This window comes from Aquarana catesbeiana, linkage group LG12 (genome assembly GCF_042186555.1).
Source record: "Aquarana catesbeiana isolate 2022-GZ linkage group LG12, ASM4218655v1, whole genome shotgun sequence".
NCBI lineage: Eukaryota > Metazoa > Chordata > Amphibia > Anura > Ranidae > Aquarana > Aquarana catesbeiana.
In genome coordinates this window covers 60990446-61008971 of record NC_133335.1, presented here as the reverse complement: position 1 = coordinate 61008971, position 18526 = coordinate 60990446, and the positions used below count along the sequence as shown (strand labels likewise).

Sequence of the window (18526 nt, the reverse complement as noted above, 5' to 3'; positions counted from 1 at the left end):
ACATGTTTTGTATCTATTTGCTCGGCGTAACAACATATTTGATATTTTATTAAAAAATTGGGTATTATATTGTGTTTGTGTGCATTCAAATTAATTCAAGTTTATTTTTCTCAAAAAATTGTGTTCGAAAAAACGCGTGACATAAAAAAATTGCAAAACCCGTCCATTTTATTCTCTAGGGCCTCTGCTAAAAATATATAAAGTTTGGGGGTTCTAAGTAATTTTTTTAGCAAAAAAATACTGATTTTTAAATGTAACGAAAAAGTGTCAAAAAAGGCCTGGTCTTAAAGTAGATAAAGATTATACATTCAGATTAGTGCATGGACCCTTTCCCACTATATTCAAATCTGAAAAAAAGTTTTGGCAGGCTTTACATTTTGCTCTACTTTTCATAAACCAGATACAAAGCTTGCATTGACATTTTATTGTTCAGATTCCTGTTGTCAGATCTGTACTTGCAGCAGTGTGTTTTTTCGGAGCGCTAAATCCTGACCCCTGAAATTCTTTACACTGGACAAGGTTAGCCATGTAGCGCTTAGCATAAGATCCACTCCTCCAGGTTTTTAGCTTCGAGTCAAACTTTTGATGAGCAAAAAGTTCAGAGGGGTCAAGATGAGTGTTGGCAGACACAGTGGCCGCTCGTTCTCGCCACTGGAACAGGAAGAGATGGCGTTCAGCCTTCTTCTGGCACCATGACCGTGCCAGGCCAAGAGCGGTATGTCCATTTTCATTGACGTCTTGCGTTTGCGCTCCGTTTGCTAGAAGTTCATCTACACAGTCACACTTGCCCATAGCTGATGCCACATGGAGAGGGCTGTTTCCAAGCTTGGTTTTGGCCAGTACATTGGCTCCTAAATAAAAAAATTTACCAAAAGAAAAAAAATATATAAAAATAAATATATAAAACTACTATAACTACTACTAACTCCAGACAAGTGCCATAGATGTCAATATATTGTAAAGATTTCAATACTGTGCAGTGGAACTAGGAATAATGTTTATGTAACAATACTTTTCCGATTACTAGACAGAAAAAGTAATGAAAATTATTTGATATGAAGACCACAACAGTGCCATAATTCATAACTCCTATCCACATGGGGAATTGGGTGTTCCTGCCCACCTTTGTGTGTTTCGGCTATTCCGGTAACATTTTCATATATAAAAAAAAAAGTGAAAACTGATAGGGGAGTCTAGAGTAACTTATCACTTATACCTCTCAGCTGTACTCTTTATAACCCTAATGCTGTGTACACACGGGCGGACTTTTCGGCATCAAAGGTCCGACGGTCTTTCCGACGGACTTTTGACGGACTCTCTAACGAACGGACTTGCACACACACGATCACACCAAAGTCCAACGTATTTGTACGTAATGACGTAGGACCGGACTAAAATAAGGAAGTTCATAGCAAGTAGCCAAGAGCTGCCCTAGCGTTGGTTTTGGTCCGTCGAACTAGCATACAGACAAGCGGATTTCTCAATAGGAACTGGGTCCGACGGAAAGATTTGAAACGTGTTCCAAATCTAAAGTCCGTCTGATTTTCGACAGAAAAAGTCCGCTGAAGGTCCAATGAAGCCCACACATGGTCAGATTGTCAGACGAATTAATTCCGTTGGACCAGTCCGGTTGAACAGTCCGCCCGTGTGTACACGGCATTAAACATACAGGAAGAGCATAGGCGTGCGCAACCTATTGCATTAGGGTGTGCACCCCAAAGCTCAAACACACATTCTTGTGTGTGTGTGTGTGTATATATATATATATATATATATATATATATATATATATATATATATATATATATATATATAATTTATATTATCAAAAGTGTTGTGACACCTGCCTTAACATGCACATTAACTTTAATGGACTTAGTCCGTAGGGTTCAGTATTGAGTTGGCCCACCCTTTGCAGCTTTAACAGCTTCAACTCTTCTGGGAAGGCTGTCCACAAGGTTTAGGAGTGTGTCTATGGGAATGTTTGACCATTCTTCCAGAAGCTCATTTGTGAGGTCAGGCACTGATGTTGGACGAGAAGGCCTGACTCGCAGTCTCTGCTCTATTTCATCCCAATGGTGTTCTATCGGGTTGAGGTCAGGACTCTGTGCAGGCAAATCAAGTTCCTCCATCCCAAACCCAGTGTAAACCCAAAAGTGTAAAAAAAAGGTGAAAAAAAACCAAAAAAATATATAAAATAAAAAAGCCCAAAATAGTTGTCATTTTATTCTTTCTCTCTTCTCTCTCTATTGTTCTGCTCTGTTTTACTGTATTTTTTAACTGCAATGTTTTATTGTTACTATGTTTTATCGCGTTTGCTTTTCAGGTATGTAATTCTTTTATACTTTACAGTGTTTTATTGTTAACCATTATTTTATTTTCAGGTACGCCATTCAGCTGCAGCACTGATTTATTTATCCTGACAGCAACAGCGTTTGCTCTCACGATACATAAATCTGCGACTCCAGCGCTGTAGGAGGTGAATTCACCACTACAGTTAAAAAAAAAAAAAAAAAATTGAAAAAAAGAGCATATATGCCAAAGCATGGGGGCAGGGGTGGAGGGGAGATTTACCCCTAACATTAGGGGCGGATTGTCCCCATGCTTCGGCATATATTTTTTACTCTTTTTTGGCACAGATTGTTGTTGTTTTATTGAGTTAATGTTTTATTGTTTTATCCTGACAGCAACAGCGTTTGCTCTCACGATACCTAAATCAGCGACTCCAGCGCTGTAGGAGGTGATTTCACCACCACAGTTAAAATATAAATGGTGTATGCCCATCATTAGAAGTGGGTGGACGCAGGGCGGTATTCTAATGGTGGGCATACCCACGATCAATCTCTTTTTTCGTTCAGCCCACAGGCTGCATAAAAAAAAGAACATTACAATATATACGAGGACCAGCAGCATACTGGTATGTTGCTGGACTTTGAGTGGTTATACCAGAATAATGCCTGCAGGTTTAGGTATCATCTTGGTATCGTTCTTTTCAGCCAGCGGTCAGCTTTCATGTAAAAGCGATCCTAGCAGCTAATTAGCTGCTAGACTGCTTTTACAAGCAGTGGGAGGGAACTCTCCCCCTCCCGCCGTCTTCCATGGTTTTCTCGGGCTCTCCTGTCCCACTGGGGAACCTGAGAATGCAGCCAGTGGTTCCGCCAGCTGACCATAGAGCTGACCAGAATGGCTCCAATAATCTCTATGGCCTAAGAAACCGGAAGCTACGAGCTTTTTATACATAAAAAGCTACGAGATTTCATGACTTCAGTTTCGCTGGATATAAACAGCGCCATTGGGAAATTGGGAAAGCATCTTATCACACCAATCTTGGTGTGGTCAGATGCTTTGAGAGCAGAGGAGAGATCTAGAGTCTAATAAACTGTCACTACCTATTGCTATAATAGGGGATATTTACATTCCCTGTGATAACAATAAAAATTATTAAAAAATAAAAATAAAGCACCCCTGCCCTTCTCCCGTGCTTGAGCGCAATGGCGAATGCAAGCATCGGTCTCGTGTCATATGTAAACAGCAATTGCACCAGGTATGTGAGGTATCATCATGAACGTCAGATCGAGGGCAGTGATTTTAGCAGTAGACCTCCTCTGTAAATCTAAAATGGTAACCTGTAAAGGCTTTTAAAGGTTTTTAAAAAATGTATGTAGTTTGTCTCCGTTGCTCGGTTGTGCACAATGTTAAAGCATGTCGTGTTTGGTATCTATCTACTCGGCATAAGATCATCTTTTATATCTTACCAAACATTTGGGCAATATAGTGTGTTTTAGTGCATTAAAAATTCAAAAAAGTGTTTTTTTTCCCAAAACAATTGTGCTTGAAAAATCGCTGCGCAAATACTGTGTGAAAAAAAAATTGCAACATCCACCATTTTAATCTGTAGGGTCTTTGCTTTAAAAAAATATATAATGTTTGGGGGTTCAAAGTAATTTTCTATAGGCACATCCGCTTGTAAGAGATTAGTTGCAGCTGAAGAAGCAGTTCTCTGTAACTTTCATTAATCTCTGGCCATCAGGAGGAGCATTCTGCAGTGAGTCCTCTGTCACATACTGACCTAGACATGTGCTATAGTTACATGAGCACTTAAAACTGGCCTTACAAGGAGCAAATTTCGACCGCCTCTTGAAACAGACAAAATTGAAGCTGTGATTGGTCTTGTTGGCACCCTCCTGTCTGGCATCCTTTGACCTAAAAAGCGAAGGAGCTGAGTGGAAAATTGGCAGCCATGCAATCAGATGCAGCCACTGTTTGGGTATTCTGACAGCATCTGGCGCAGATGTTATGATACAATAACCAGCAGGTATGATTCCTCCATAAACATGGGGCTGAATGAAAGAAATCTTAGCATTTATGGCCAAATGTGGACTACATACATAAATTTGGGAATATAGACAGATTTGTGGTAGTGACAGACCGGGGGGGGGGGAGTGGGGGACCACTGAGCAGATCCAACCATTCCAGGCAGCACTGACATACTGACACCAGCACTGCCACTGCTATTTAAAGTTTGGGGTGGATACCAGACTAATTACCTTTGCGGCAGTGTTAATTTTGGTAGCAAATTCGATTTAGTTTTAGTCTTATGCCGCGTACACACAACTATTTTTTCCGTCAGGATAAACTCTGACGGTTTTTCCGACGGAGTTCTGCTGAAACGCAATCACACCAAAGACCGATCGTTTAGAATGCGATGACGTACGACGGGACTAGAAAAAGGAAGTTCAATAGCCAGTAGCCAATAGCTGCCCTTGCATCGTTTTTGGTCCATCGGAATAGCATACAGACGAACAGTTTTGCCGATAGGAATTGATTCCGTCGGAAAGATTTAAAACATGTTCTATTTCTAGGTCCGTCAGAATTTTCAAAAGAGAAAGTCCGATGAAGTCCACACATGATCGGAATATCCGATGGAATGATTCCGTCGGACCTTTTCTGCCGGAAAGTCTGGTCGTGTGTACGCTGCATTACTCTTAGGACTAAATTGGCATTTTAGTTTTAGTCCCATTTTAATCTTCTGCAATTGTTTTAGTTTTAGTCGTATTTAGTCGACTAAATCTCCAGTACATTTTAGCTGACTAAAACTCATTTTAGTCATCTAAAATCTAATGGGTGTAATTAAAATGTAATGCATTAGTTAACATTTCTCTACAATTTCCAAACTCATTATATACTGCTGGAGTGAAAAATCTCATATGTTATTTAAGGTATTGAGGTATGAACATGCACTACAGACCAGTGTTAATTTTGAAGTCAAATTTCAATTTAGTTTTAGTCTTAGTCTTTTGCCTAAAATGCCATTTTAGTTTTAGTCCCATTTTAGTTTTAGTCGTATTTTAGTCATCTCAATTGTTTTAGTTTTAGTCGTATTTTAGTTGTCCAAAATAGTATTCATTTAGTCGACTAAAATGATTTAGTCGTTTTAGTCGACAAAATGTACTATCTCGGTTATCGGTCTTCATTACAAGAAACACTTTGATAATGCACTACTGCTGAAGAAATTGCAAAAGGAAACAAGGTTTCAAGTAAGCAAACACATTTAAAAAATGCTAAAAGCATTGGCAGCCTTACCGTTCTTTAAAAGGAAACGTATCATATCCAGGTATCCTCGATGTGCAGCAATGTAAAGGGCCACACTGGCTCTTGCAGCTATCCATTCATTCCTCTGCTTCACACTAAACCTCAAGGAATTTTCTGTGTTATAGGAACTGTCTGTAGTCACTCCTAAACATTTCAGCTACAAAGAGAATGAAAAACAAATAAAATGATTCTACTTACACATGCACAATCTTCTCATGTAGCATTTTGGTAGTGTGGACCAAGGAGGCACTCTGGTAAAAAATATATAGTTTCGAGTCTTAAGGTGGCCATAAATTAATCAAATGAATGATCAAAGATTGCCTCTTACACTTAGCAGAATTCCTCTTACATTGGGGATCAGTGAGAGGAATGTCCCTTTACATTGGTGGTCAGTAGGAAGAATGCCCCTTGCACTGGGTAGAATAACCCTTACATTGGTGGTCAGTGGGGAGAATGTCCCTTGCACTGGGTAGAATAATCCTTGCATTAGTGGTCAGTGGGGAGAATGCCCCTTGCACTGGGTAGAATTTCCCTTACATCAGTGGTCATTGGGGAGAATGGCTCTTACACTGGGTAGAATTCCCTTTACATTGGTAGTCAGTGGGAAGAAAGTCCCTTACAATGGGTAGGATTCCCCTTACATTGGTAGTCAGTGGGAAGAAAGCCCCTTACAATGGGTAAGAATTCCCCTTACATTGGTAGTCAGTGGGAAGAAAGCCCCTTACACTGGGTAGAATTATCCTTACATTGGTGATCAATGGAAAGAATGCCCTTATAATGAGTGGAATTCCCCTTACATTAATGGTCAGTGGGGAGAATGCCCCTTACACTGGGGAGATTTTCCCTACACTAGGTAGAATTCTCCTTACATTGGTGGTCAGTGGCAAGAATGTCCTTCACAATGGGTAGAAGTCACCTTACATTGGTGTTCAGTGGGCAGAATGCCCTTACACTGGGTAGAATTCCCCTTACATTGGTGTTCAGTGGGTAGAATGCCCCTTACACTAGTTAGAATTCTCCTTATATTGATGGTCAGTGTGAAGAATGCCCTATACACTGGGTATAATTCTCCTTACATTAGTGGTCAGTGGGAAGAATTCCCATTATACTGGGTAATATTTCCCTTTCATCAGTGGTATGTGGGGTGAATGGCTCTTACACTGGGTAGAATTCCCTTTACATTGGTAGTCAGTGGGAAGAAAGCCCCTTACAATGGGTAGAATTCCCCTTACATTGGTGGTCATTGGGAAGAATGCCCTTACAATGGGTAGAATTTCCCTTACATTAGTGGTCAGTGGGGAGAATGCCCTTTGCACTGCGTAGAATTACCCTTACATTGGTTATCAGTGGAGAGAATGCCCCTTGCACTGGGGGGATTTTCCCTTACATTTGTGGTCAGTGGAAAGAAAGCCCCTTATATTAGTGGTCAGTTGGAAGAATGCCCCTTATACTGGGTAGAATTCCCCTTACATTGGTGGTCTGTGGGAAGAATGCCCTTACACTGGGTAGAATTCTCCTTACATTTGTGATCAGTGGAAAGAATTCCCCTTATAATAGGTGGAATTCCCCTTACATTGGTGGCTAGTGGGAAGAATGCCCTTACACTGGGTCGAATTCTCTGTACATTGATGGTCAGTGGGAAGAATGCCCTATACACTGGGTAGAATTCTCCTTACATTTGTGATCAGTGGAAAGAATGCCCTTATAATGGGTGGAATTCCTCTTACATTAGTGATCAGTGGGAAGAATGCCCTTTACACTGGGTAGAATTCCCTGTACATTGGTGGTCAGTGGGAAGAATGTCTCTTACAATGGTGATCAGGGGCAAGAATACCACGCACGCTTACAAACAGCTATAAAGGTGTTAAATTACATTGGACTCAAAACTATGCAGGCACCACCAAAAAGGAGGTCAATCAGCCACAGCTCAATAAACCTTAATAGGCACCTTTATTGGGAATGGCTGTATTAAAATTCCTCTGTATTTCTAACCTCCATGACAAACGGGGATCAAATACAGGACCTATGTGATAGCAATCAGGCATTGATGGAAAAATTTCTCACATGCCTCTGCTAGGTTTCCATCAGCTGCAGCTTTGACAAGATCACTCCAGCCGTCCCGTGACCAGATGCTCAGACAAACAGTTCCTCCAGGAATAATTCCATTGAATTTGAAGGTAGAGGAGTCAGGCATGTCTCCTATAAAAGGAAAATCACAAACAGCATTGAGATGTTCTGTTACCAATATAAATGCTGTCAATGATACACGTGGTTCAAGAAGTGGTCCAAAGCATACAAACCATAAGCAACATTGACACCCCTTACTGAGATGCCACCTGGAGGAGATACATTTGAAACTGATAAGAGTGAAAAGGGTGCTGTATATAGGATTGCTACCTTTTCTTTGAGCCAAACCCGAATACTTCAGCTGAGCTTGGCATTTTTTTGTAGCATACACTATGAGATTGTCAAATACCTGGGACACCTCTGTATGCCCTAGGGGAGTAGTAATACGGGACGCGCAGCATGAACAGTGGGTGTAGCCAATTGCATATAGTGCAGGCATGTGTAATGTACAATATAGTGCAGGCGTGTGTAATGTACAATATAGTGTATATAGTGCAGGCGTGTGTAATGTACAATATAGTGTATATAGTGCAGGAGTGTGTAATGTACAATATAGTGTATATAGTGCAGGCGTGTGTAATGTACACTATAGTGTAGGTGTGTGTAATGTACAATATAGTGTATATAATGCAGGTGTGAGTAATGTACAATATAGTGTATATAGTGCAGGCGTGTATAATGTACAATATAGTGAATATAGTGCGGAGTGTGTAATGTACAATACAGTGTATATCGTGCAGGTGTGTATAATGTACAATATAGTGTATATAGTGCAGGAGTGTATAATGTACAATATATTATATATAGTGCAGGTGTGTGTAATGTACAATATAGTATATATAGTGCAGGTGTGTGTAATGTACAATATAGTGTATATAGTACAGGCGTGTGTAATGTACAATATAGTGTATATAGTACAGGCGTGTGTAATGTACAGTACCTGCCGTGAGATTGTGCTTCCAGCGCGATCCCATCGTGCTGGTTCTCGGCGACAGGGTACTGTACATCTTGCGCTGGCTGCAATAGGAAAAACACATTTTCCTATTGCAGCAAGCGCGAGAAGGAATTCCCCTCCAAGGGCATACCAGGCCCTTAGGTATGGTATGGATTTTAAGGGGAACCCCCTACGCCGAAAAAACGGCATGGGGGTCCCCCTCCAAAGTCCATACCAGACCCCTGAATCGTACCAGGCCGCATGCCCTCAAGATGGGGGGTGGGTGCTTTGGGGAATTGGGGAAGGGGGGCACCCTGCGGCCCCCCACCCCAAAGCACCTTGTCCCCATGTTGATGAGGACAAGGGCCTCTTCCTGACAACCCTGGCCATTGGTTGTCGGGGTCTGCAGGTGGAGGGCTTATCGGAAACTGGGAGGCCCCTTTAATAAGGGGGCCCCCAGATCCCGGCCCCCCACCTTATGTGAATGAGTATGGGGTACATCGTACCCCTACCCATTCACCTGGGGAAAAAGTGTCAATAAATAAACACACTAGACAGGTTTTTAAAGTAATTTATTAGGCAGCTCTGGGGGTCTTCTTCTGACTTCGGGGGTCTCTTCTGATTTCTCCGCTCTCTCTGGCCTCTTCTCCCGGTGTCTGGTTCTTCTCCCGCTCTCTGGCCTCTTCTCCCGGTCTCCGGCCTCTTCTCCCGGTCTCCAGTTCTTCTCCTGCTCTCCGGTTCTTCTGCTCTTTTGCTAGCGGTGGCCCGGTCTTTTCCATCGTCTTGTTCCCTCTTCTCTTCTTCCGATGTTGACACGATGCTCTCTCCCGCTGTAATGCCATGTGCGAGGTGCGCAACGACTTATATAGGCATGGGCGTGGTCACCGGGTGATGTCATCCGGTGACCCCGCCCCTTATGACGTCACAGTCCCATCACCATGCCATTTTTTAAAAATGTTTCGGCGCGGTGTTCCCCTTACTATCCATAACAGACCTGAAAGGCCTGGTATGGAATTTGGGGGGACCCCCACGCATTTTTTTTTAAATTTTGGTTTGGGGTTCCCCTGTGGGGGAATCCCATGCCATTTTTATCATTTAACTGTTATGTGTATTGCCGGACCGACAATTCATTATAGCCGCAAGTAGTTTTAAATAACTTTTTTTCCTTTAGAAATGTCATTTTGCTGTCAGACTGTTCAGACACGGGAAACATGCGCCACTTTACAGGCATATGAAATTTTATATTTCACTTTTATTGTTTCACTTTAAGCATTAATAAAACCACTGCTCCCGAAAAAACGGCTGTTTTTAAAACTTTTTTTTGCATTAATACATGTCCCCTGGGGCAGGACCCTGGTCCCCAAACACTTTTTACGACAATAACTTGCATATTAACCTTTAAAATTAGCATTTTTGATCTCTCCCATAGACTTTAAAGGGTGTTCCGCAGCTTTCGAAATTTGCCACGAACACCCCAAATTGTTCACTATTTGGCGAACAGCTAATAAAGCCCATCCCTAATGTACAATGTAGTGTATATAGTGCAGGAGTGTGTAATGTACAATATAGTGTATATAGTGCAGGCGTGTGTAATGTACAATATAGTGTATATGTACTGTGTGATGTTTGGTGGGGAGCCTCCCAGTGTAATTTTGGGGGGTGGGGGGAGGTCTCCTGATGTAGTGTGGGGGGACAGGGGAGATGAGGGGGGCTGACAGAGAGGAGGGGGGCGCTGATAGAGAGAAGGGGGGCTGACAGAGAGGGGGGGCTGCCAGAGAGGAGGGGGGCTGCCAGAGAGGAAGAGGGTTGACAGAGGAGGGGGGCTGACAGAGAGGTTGGGGGCTGACAGAGAGGAGGGGGGTTGACAGAGGAGGGGGGGATGACAGAGAGGAGGGAGGCTGAGAGAGAGGAGGGGGGCAGACAGAGAGGAGGGGGGCAGACAGAGGAAGGGGGTTGGCAGAGGAGGGGGGGCTGACAGAGAGGAGGGGGGCTGACAGAGCGGAGGGGGGCTGCGATCATACCTTTGGGTTCCCGCTGTGTGGAGGAGGTCTTGGGCTCCCCGATCACCTCAATATCTTGTCTCCCATGGTCCCCAGCTGTGGTAGAGCAGGAAGAGGGCGAGGCTCCATGAGGTGAGGCACTCTTACACAGACAAGTGTAAGAAAGGAGCAGGAGCTACACCGACTAGAGACCCCGGTGGTCCGTGATATGGAGCAGAGAGTGGCACAACCACCATCGGCCACATAGTAAACACAGAGCTACGGGGCGGAGGACAGGACAAAGCGGGACACAGACAGAGGCGCTGGATATATGTTGTGCCTGGGTTTCCAGAGGACATAAACCCAGGCACAAGTTGCCAAACCCGTACTGTCGAGGTCAATCCCGTACGGGTGGCAACCCTAGGCCTGTATAGATAATTATTCACATGGCTTTTACAGGACTATTACAGGCTGTATGTTCGATGACAGTGTTCAAAACTCAATGCACTGTAGTCCTATTTAAGAATATAAATCATGTACAATTCTCAATATACAAAATGTACTTCTTTTTGGACAGTTAGGCTCCTGCCACACGGGCACCCAGGGGGCGGTAAAAACAGGCAGTTGATCCTTGTTTTTATCACCCCTGACCAGACCACCCCCTGTCAAACTTTCACATATGAGGTAATGGCATTGTCAGGAAAGCCAAGTTCATTCATATGCTCAAAGAACAGTCCACAGAGCTTTGCACAGAGTCACGGTCATGCGCACACCTACACGTGCACTGTGAATTGACTTTGGTGCCCAGTGGCCTATTTAATGTACTGCAAGACTCAAGATCATGGCTGAGTGGTCGTCCGCCCCTGTGGCCCATGACCAGACTCTGCTTGCTCCTGTGATATACTCAATGTCTACACTTGATCTAGATCCCCCTGGTACCTGATCCATTGGCTAATCTTTTGCCCGTGATGTGATGCCCATGTGATACTGACCTTGGCCTGGAAACTGTTCACAATCCCATCTTCCCAACCTTCACCTATGCTGACCACCTGTTGCCAACTTCTGCCCGTTTGACCACATTTCTGCTTCCTGTAAGGACATCTGACCTGATTTCCTGTTCTTTAGATTCTACTTCATTGCAAGATCCAGTTATTCTGTTGATCAGAACATACTACATGCACGTCATATCCATCAATCTCAGGGGGGGGGGGGGGGGGCAAACAGGACAGGAGGTGTAAGGGAGAGCCCGCTCATCAGTTCAGTCTCTGCCTGCAACCAGGTGCAAAATACCTGTACTTGGATCACGGCTGATGTTGCAGTCTCACAATGGAAGATCACTGCTTGTCGGTTAAAATAAAAAGAAAAGAAAGGGAGGCATCAAAAGGAGGCAGTATGTCCCCCTAAATGCCTGCAAACCTCATTTCAAGGTCCTCTGAAAAGTGATCCACCTTAGATCTCTATTGAATGGGGGGGGGGAGGTAAACACTGCACTGTATGAAAGGAGCCTAGGGGAGGGTTGCAACCCCATATTTAGGGAGCAACATGAAACCACTGAATCCGGGGGATGTCCTCTCTGCAGATGCCTGCGATTTTTGAATGCACTCTGGTCGTGCGTGGCTCTGCCTGCACTGCTGCATCATTCGTCCACATATTGACTACAAGCCCTTATAGATCTCAATGGAGCACAAGTGCCATGATGTCCCCACACTCCTAGTCCATGATACTTCTTACTGTCTTGTAACTGAAGGTATTTACCTCAGTAGACCTGTGCAGTGGCAGCTCGTGCTCAAAATTTTTTTTTTTTGGGGGGGGGGGGGGGCGCGCAAACAAACTAAAAACTACTGAAACAAAAACATCAATTGCAAGAACTGTGCCATCAAATGCAGCCACTATGCCCATCATATGCAGCCAACTGTGCCCCTCATATGCAGCCACTGTGCCCAGCAAATGCAGCCAGCTGTGCCCATAATATGCATCCAACTGTGCCCATAATATGCAGCCAACTGTGCCCATCATATGCAGCCAACTGTGCCCATCATATGCAACCTCTGCGCCCAGCAAATGCAGCCAACTGTGCCCATTAATTGCAGCCTCTGTGCCCATAATATGCAGCCACTGTGCCCAGCAAATGCAGCCACTGTGCCCACAATATGCAGCCACTGTGCCCAGCAAATACAGCCTCGGTGCCCATAATATGCAGTCACTATGCCCAGCAAATGCAGCCAACTAAGCCCCATCATTTGCAGCCTCTGTGCCAATAATATGCAGCCCCCACCCGCTGTCTGCCCAACACTTACCCCATTGTGATGGAAGGGTCAGGCAGCAAGCTGTGGGACTGATCGCGCGGCGATGGCTCCTGTGTCCTTGCGTGTGCGTGTCTACTGTACTTCCTGTTCTGCTAGGTGGCCAATGGGATTGCCTCTGCCTTCAGCCAATCAGGTGACCGATATTACATCCATGCCTCCTGATTTGCTGAGAGGTGGTCCTGTGTTAGCAAAGAAAATATTTATTTGCTTTGCTACCACACCTGGGTGGACTGCGAGCGCAATGGATTGTGCTCGCAGTTCACCTTTTTTGAAGCCTATTAGAGCCTATCGCTCTAATCAGGCTCTTCAAAAACACCCCCCCCGCCGCTGTAATTCAGGCGCCCGGCGTCCGAAAAGAGGCCTGAATAGGGGGTGGCTACAGCGCCCATGGATAGATTCATGCAATGCATGAACCTATCAATACTACACAGAGGGGGTGGCTGGAGAGGGGGGGGGTGCGCACCCGTGCGCCCTTAATGGACACACCGCCAGTGGACCGGTGCCTGGAAGAATAGTCCTCAAGAGCTCATGCATTGCTCCTGCCATCCACTGATCAACTGCAATGACTTGCAGGCTCCAATGCAAAAATATGAATAAATGCACGTTTTTAAAATCAAGGTGGGTGCATATATTATCAAAAGTATTGGGGCGCCTGCCTTTACACGCACATGAACTTTAATGGCATCCCAGTCTTAGTCCACAGGGTTTAATATTGAGTTGGCCCACCCTTTGCAGCTTTAACAGCTTCAACTCTTCTGGGAAGGCTGTCCACAAGGTTTAGGAGTGTGTCTTTGGGAAATTTTTGACCATTCTTCCAGAAGTGCATTTGTGAGGTCAGGCACTGTTCTTGGATGAGAAGGCCTGGACAGCCTTCATAGAAGAGTTGAAGCTGTTATAGTTGCAAAAGGTGGGCCAACTCAATATTGAACCCTACGGACAAAGACTGGGATGCCATTAAAGTTCATGTGTGTGTAAAGGCAGTGTCTTTAACATTTCTTATCCAAATGGTATAATATAACCTGGGCATGTGGCTATCCTTTGTAGCCTTACGTGGCCCATGTGTGCGGCCAATACCATACTGAAGTCACTTTTCCCCCTTAGATTAAGAGGTCTGTGATGTATGCTATGCGCTGTACTTTATAAAGACAAAACCAGCTTTCTAGAGCATGCCAACATCCTAATTAGACCAAAGAAAGATTATCTCACATGCATGATCCCTGTGAGTGTAGGTGGACTTTTAAGGCACGACATGAGACATATACACAAATAATTACTATAAACTTTCAAATTTATTTAACAATTCATTAAAAACATGTAAATAAAACCTAGGCTTTGAAAACAAAGCCAACCAATAGGGAAAACGAGAGGGACCTATGGAAATATATGTGTACCCTCAACTCAATCCTGGACAAGAGTAATAGTCATTACACCAAGTATTGATACATAATATCCAAGTGGTCTTGTCCTATGGGTGGGCAACACGTTTTGCTAGACAGTAGCTTCTTCAGGACCATTTGGTTGTAAGGGTACAGACAAAGTTATATGGCAGATGACTGATATAACAGTCTGGGGGGGAGGCGGACACAGGGGTTCAAGTGGACCACCCCCAGGATAGGTGCATGGAGACAGGAGGGAATTTTTCAGCGACTAAAAGTTGGCATAAGATATCCTTAGATATATACTTGCTCAAATCAACTAGAGATTGGGGTAAGGATACTCCACAGATGTTAACGTCGAATATGGACCTAAGGAGAGGAGGGGGGGGGGGGGAATCTCCACAAGGCTGGCTAATCTGGTAAAATATACTAAAGACCAGAGGTGTGCTGGTAAGGACAAGATAAAAGGAAGGTGCCTCTAAGTACAGAACACCAATACTTGGTGATCATGCCGATCTTGGTGATCGGCATGAAGAAGGAGCCTATCAGATGCTTCCTCACTGGTCTCCTGTCACGCGGCTTCCCTCTGCTGGATGGCTGGGATACACAACACCCTGCTGTTGACCTGACCATTCCAGGACTACCACCATTGCTGGACTCCTCTATGATGAGCCTTTTTACCACAACCTTTTAGTAAGAGTTTTTAATCCTTTTAGCTTATAAAGTCTTATGCCCTGTACACACGACCGGTTTTGCCGTCAGAATAAACTCTGAAGGTTTTTACGACGGAGTTCTAATGGAATTCCGCTCAAACTGTATTGCATACACACGGTCACACCAAATTCTGACCGTCCAGAATGCGGTGACGTACAACACGTACGATGGGAATAGAAAACAGAAGTTCAATAGCCAGTAGCCAATAGCTTCCGTCTTGTACTTGCTTCAGAGCATGCGTCGTTTTTGGTGCATCGGAACAGCATACAGACGAGCGTTTTTTCCGATAGTAATTTGTTCCGTCGGAAATATAGAACATGTTCTCTATCTAAGTCCGTCTGAATTTTCGACAGAAAAAAGTTCGACGGGGCATACACGCGGTCGGAATATACGATGTAAGGCTCCCATCCGACTCTTTCTGTCGGCAATTCCGCTCGTGTGTATGCAGCATTAGTGTTCTGCACTTAGAGGCGCCTTCCTTTTATCTTGTTTCTCTAGAGTCGTTGCTTTCCTCTTGAAGTGCTGCCTTATGCCCTGTACACACGGTCGGACATTGACCGGACATTCCGACAACAAAATCCTAGGATTTTTTCCGACGGATGTTGGCTCAAACTAGTCTTGCATACACACGGTCAGACAAAGTTGTTGGAAAATCCGATCATTCTGAACGTGGTGACGTAAAACACGTACATCGGGACTATAAACGGGGCAGTAGCCAATACCTTTCATCTCTTTATTTATTCTTAGCATGCGTGGCACTTTGTGCGTCGGATTTGTGTACACACGATCGGAAATTCCGACAACGGATTTTGTTGTCGGAAGATTTTATAGCAGGCTCTCAAACTTTGTGTGCTGGAAAATCCGATGGAAAAAGTCAGATGGAGCCCACACACGGTCGGAATTTCCGATAACACGCTCCGATCGCACATTTTCCGTCGGAAAATCTGACCGTGTGTACGGGGCATTAGTGTTCTAATCAGACGTCCATCAGCCAGATCCATACCTGCCCTGTTTGGGGACATCTTCTCTGGACAGATGTCACTACCCAGAAGCACTCCTTCGTTTTCTTATCCTGGTGCTGGTAAGGACCCCTGGTATGCCAACTCCTCTTCCATGCAAAACCACCATAATCTTTTCTTCTGTACTATATAAACTGCACCGACCCTCAAATATTCACACACTGTATAACACATGGCCGTATGGGGGTCTTCATAAAGTTTGTACTAGATGAGCCACATCTGTATCTACCACAAAGACATAGATCCCACATAGGGTACAGAAGACGTGTCCCCCCTGCAGGAACTGAGCATTCTGATTACTGGTGACTACAATTTATTGCTCATGCTTAGTGTGGATAAGGGGTCATGCACATGGATGCATTTGAATGTACAGATGTGCTCATAAGTTTACATACCCTGGCAGAATTTATGATTTCTTGTCCATTTTTCAGAGAATATGAATAACACAAAAACTTTTCTTTCACTTATGGCTAGAGTTTGGCTGAAGCCATTTATTATCAATCAACTGTGTTTACTCTTTTTAAATCATAATGACAACAGAAACTACCCAAATGACCCTGATCAAAAGTTTACATACCCTGGTGATTTTGGCCTGATAACATGCACACAAGTTGACACAAAGGGGTTTGAATGGCTATTAAAGGTAACCATCCTCACCTGTGATCTGTTTGCTTATAATTAGTGTGTGTGTAAAAGGTCAATGAGTTTCTGGACTCCTGACAGACTCTTGCATCTTTCATCCAGTACTGCACTGACGTTTCTGGATTCTGAGTCATGGGGAAAGCAAAAGAATTGACAAAGGATCTGCGGGAAAAGGTAGTTGAACTGTACAAAACAGGAAAGGGATATAAAAAGATATCCAAGGAATTGAGAATGACAATCAGCAGTGTTAAAACTCTAATCAAGAAGTGGAAAATGAGGGGTTCTGTTGAAACCAAACCACGGTCAGGTAGACCAACTAAAATTTCAGCCACAACTGCCAGGAAAATTGTTCGGGATGCAAAGAAAAACCCACAAATAACTTCAGGTGAAATACAGGACTCTCTGAAAACATGTGGTGTGGCGGTTTCAAGATGCACAATAAGGAGGCACTTGAAGAAAGATGGGCTGCATGGTCAAGTCACCAGAAGAAAGCCATTACTACGCAAATGCCACAAAGTATCCCGCTTACAATACACCAAACAGCACAGAGCCTCAAACCTTCTGGCACAAAGTCATTTGGAGCGATGAGACCAAAATGAAGCTTTTTGGTCACATTTTGGGAGGAGTCAACAAGGTCTATGATGAAAGGTACATCATTCCTTATATGAAACACTGAGGTGGATCGCTGATCGCTTTGGGGATGTGTGAGCTACAAAGGCACAGGAAATTTGGTCAAAATTGATGGCAAGATGAATGCATTATGTTAACAAAAATACTGGAGGAACATTTGCATTCATCAGCCAGGAAGCTGCGCATGGGACGTACTTGGATATTCCAACATGACAATAATCCAAAACACAAGGCCAAGACAACCTGGCATTGGCTACAGCAGAATAAAGTGAAGGTTCTGAAGGGGCTATCTTAGTCTCCTGACCTCAATATCATTGAGCCACTCTGGGGAGATCTCAAACGTGCAGTTCATGCAAGAGAGCCCAAGAATTTAAAGGAACTGGAGGCTTTTTGCCAAGAGGAATGGGCAGCTTTACCATCTGAGAAGATAAAGAGCCTCATCCACAAATACCACAAAAGACTTCAAGCTGTCATTGATGTCAAATAAAGACCGAGTCTCTTTCTGATCTTTGTTGTTTAAGTTAAAAACATTTTTTTGCTAGAAAATTACTTAGAACCCCCAAACATTTTACATTTTTTTCTAACACCCTAGAGAATAAAATGGCGGTCATTGCAATACTTTCTGTCACCCCGTATTTGTGAAGCAGTCTTACAAGCGCACTTTACACGTTTTTGAATTAAAAAAATAAGAAAACAGTAAAGTTAGCCCATTTTTTTTAATATTGTGAAAGATAATGTTATGCAGAGTAAATTGATACCCAACATGTCACACTTCAAAATTGCGCCATGGAATGGAGTCAAACTTTTACCCTTAAAAATCTCCATAGGCGACGTTTAAAAAAATTCTACAGGTTGCATGTTTTGAGTTACAAAGGAGGTCTAGGGCAAGAATTATTGCTCTTGCTTTACCGATCGCGGCGATACCTCATGTGTGTGGTTTGAACACTGGTTTCATATGCGGGCGCTAATCACATATGCGTTTGCTTCTGCACGTGAGCTCGGAGGGACAGGGCGCGTTTAAAATTTTTTTTTTTTCTTATTTATTTTACCTTTTATTTTTACACTGTTCTTTTAAAAAAAAAAATTGTGTCACTTTTATTCCTATCACATCCTATTCCTATTAATGTAAATAAAAATGGCCCTTTTAAGAGCTATGGGCAAAAGTGATGAATTGACGTCGCTTCAATGGTATGGAGACGCGTGGGGG

At 43.6% G+C, this 18526-nt stretch overlaps 1 protein-coding gene across 1 annotated transcript in view; it reads right to left on the bottom strand.

The window, feature by feature from the left end:
* Nucleotides 1-409: 409 nt before the first annotated feature.
* Nucleotides 410-18526, bottom strand: part of ANKRD60 (ankyrin repeat domain 60) — a 47560-nt gene continuing 29443 nt past the window's right edge. Inside the window, exons 2-4 of the mRNA XM_073607899.1 lie at nt 7661-7791; nt 5584-5749; nt 410-851 (exon numbers count right to left, since the gene is read on the bottom strand). Of these exons, the coding sequence (XP_073464000.1) occupies nt 430-851; nt 5584-5749; nt 7661-7791 (719 nt within the window). The 3' untranslated portion in view covers nt 410-429. The remainder of the gene's footprint in view (nt 852-5583; nt 5750-7660; nt 7792-18526) is intronic.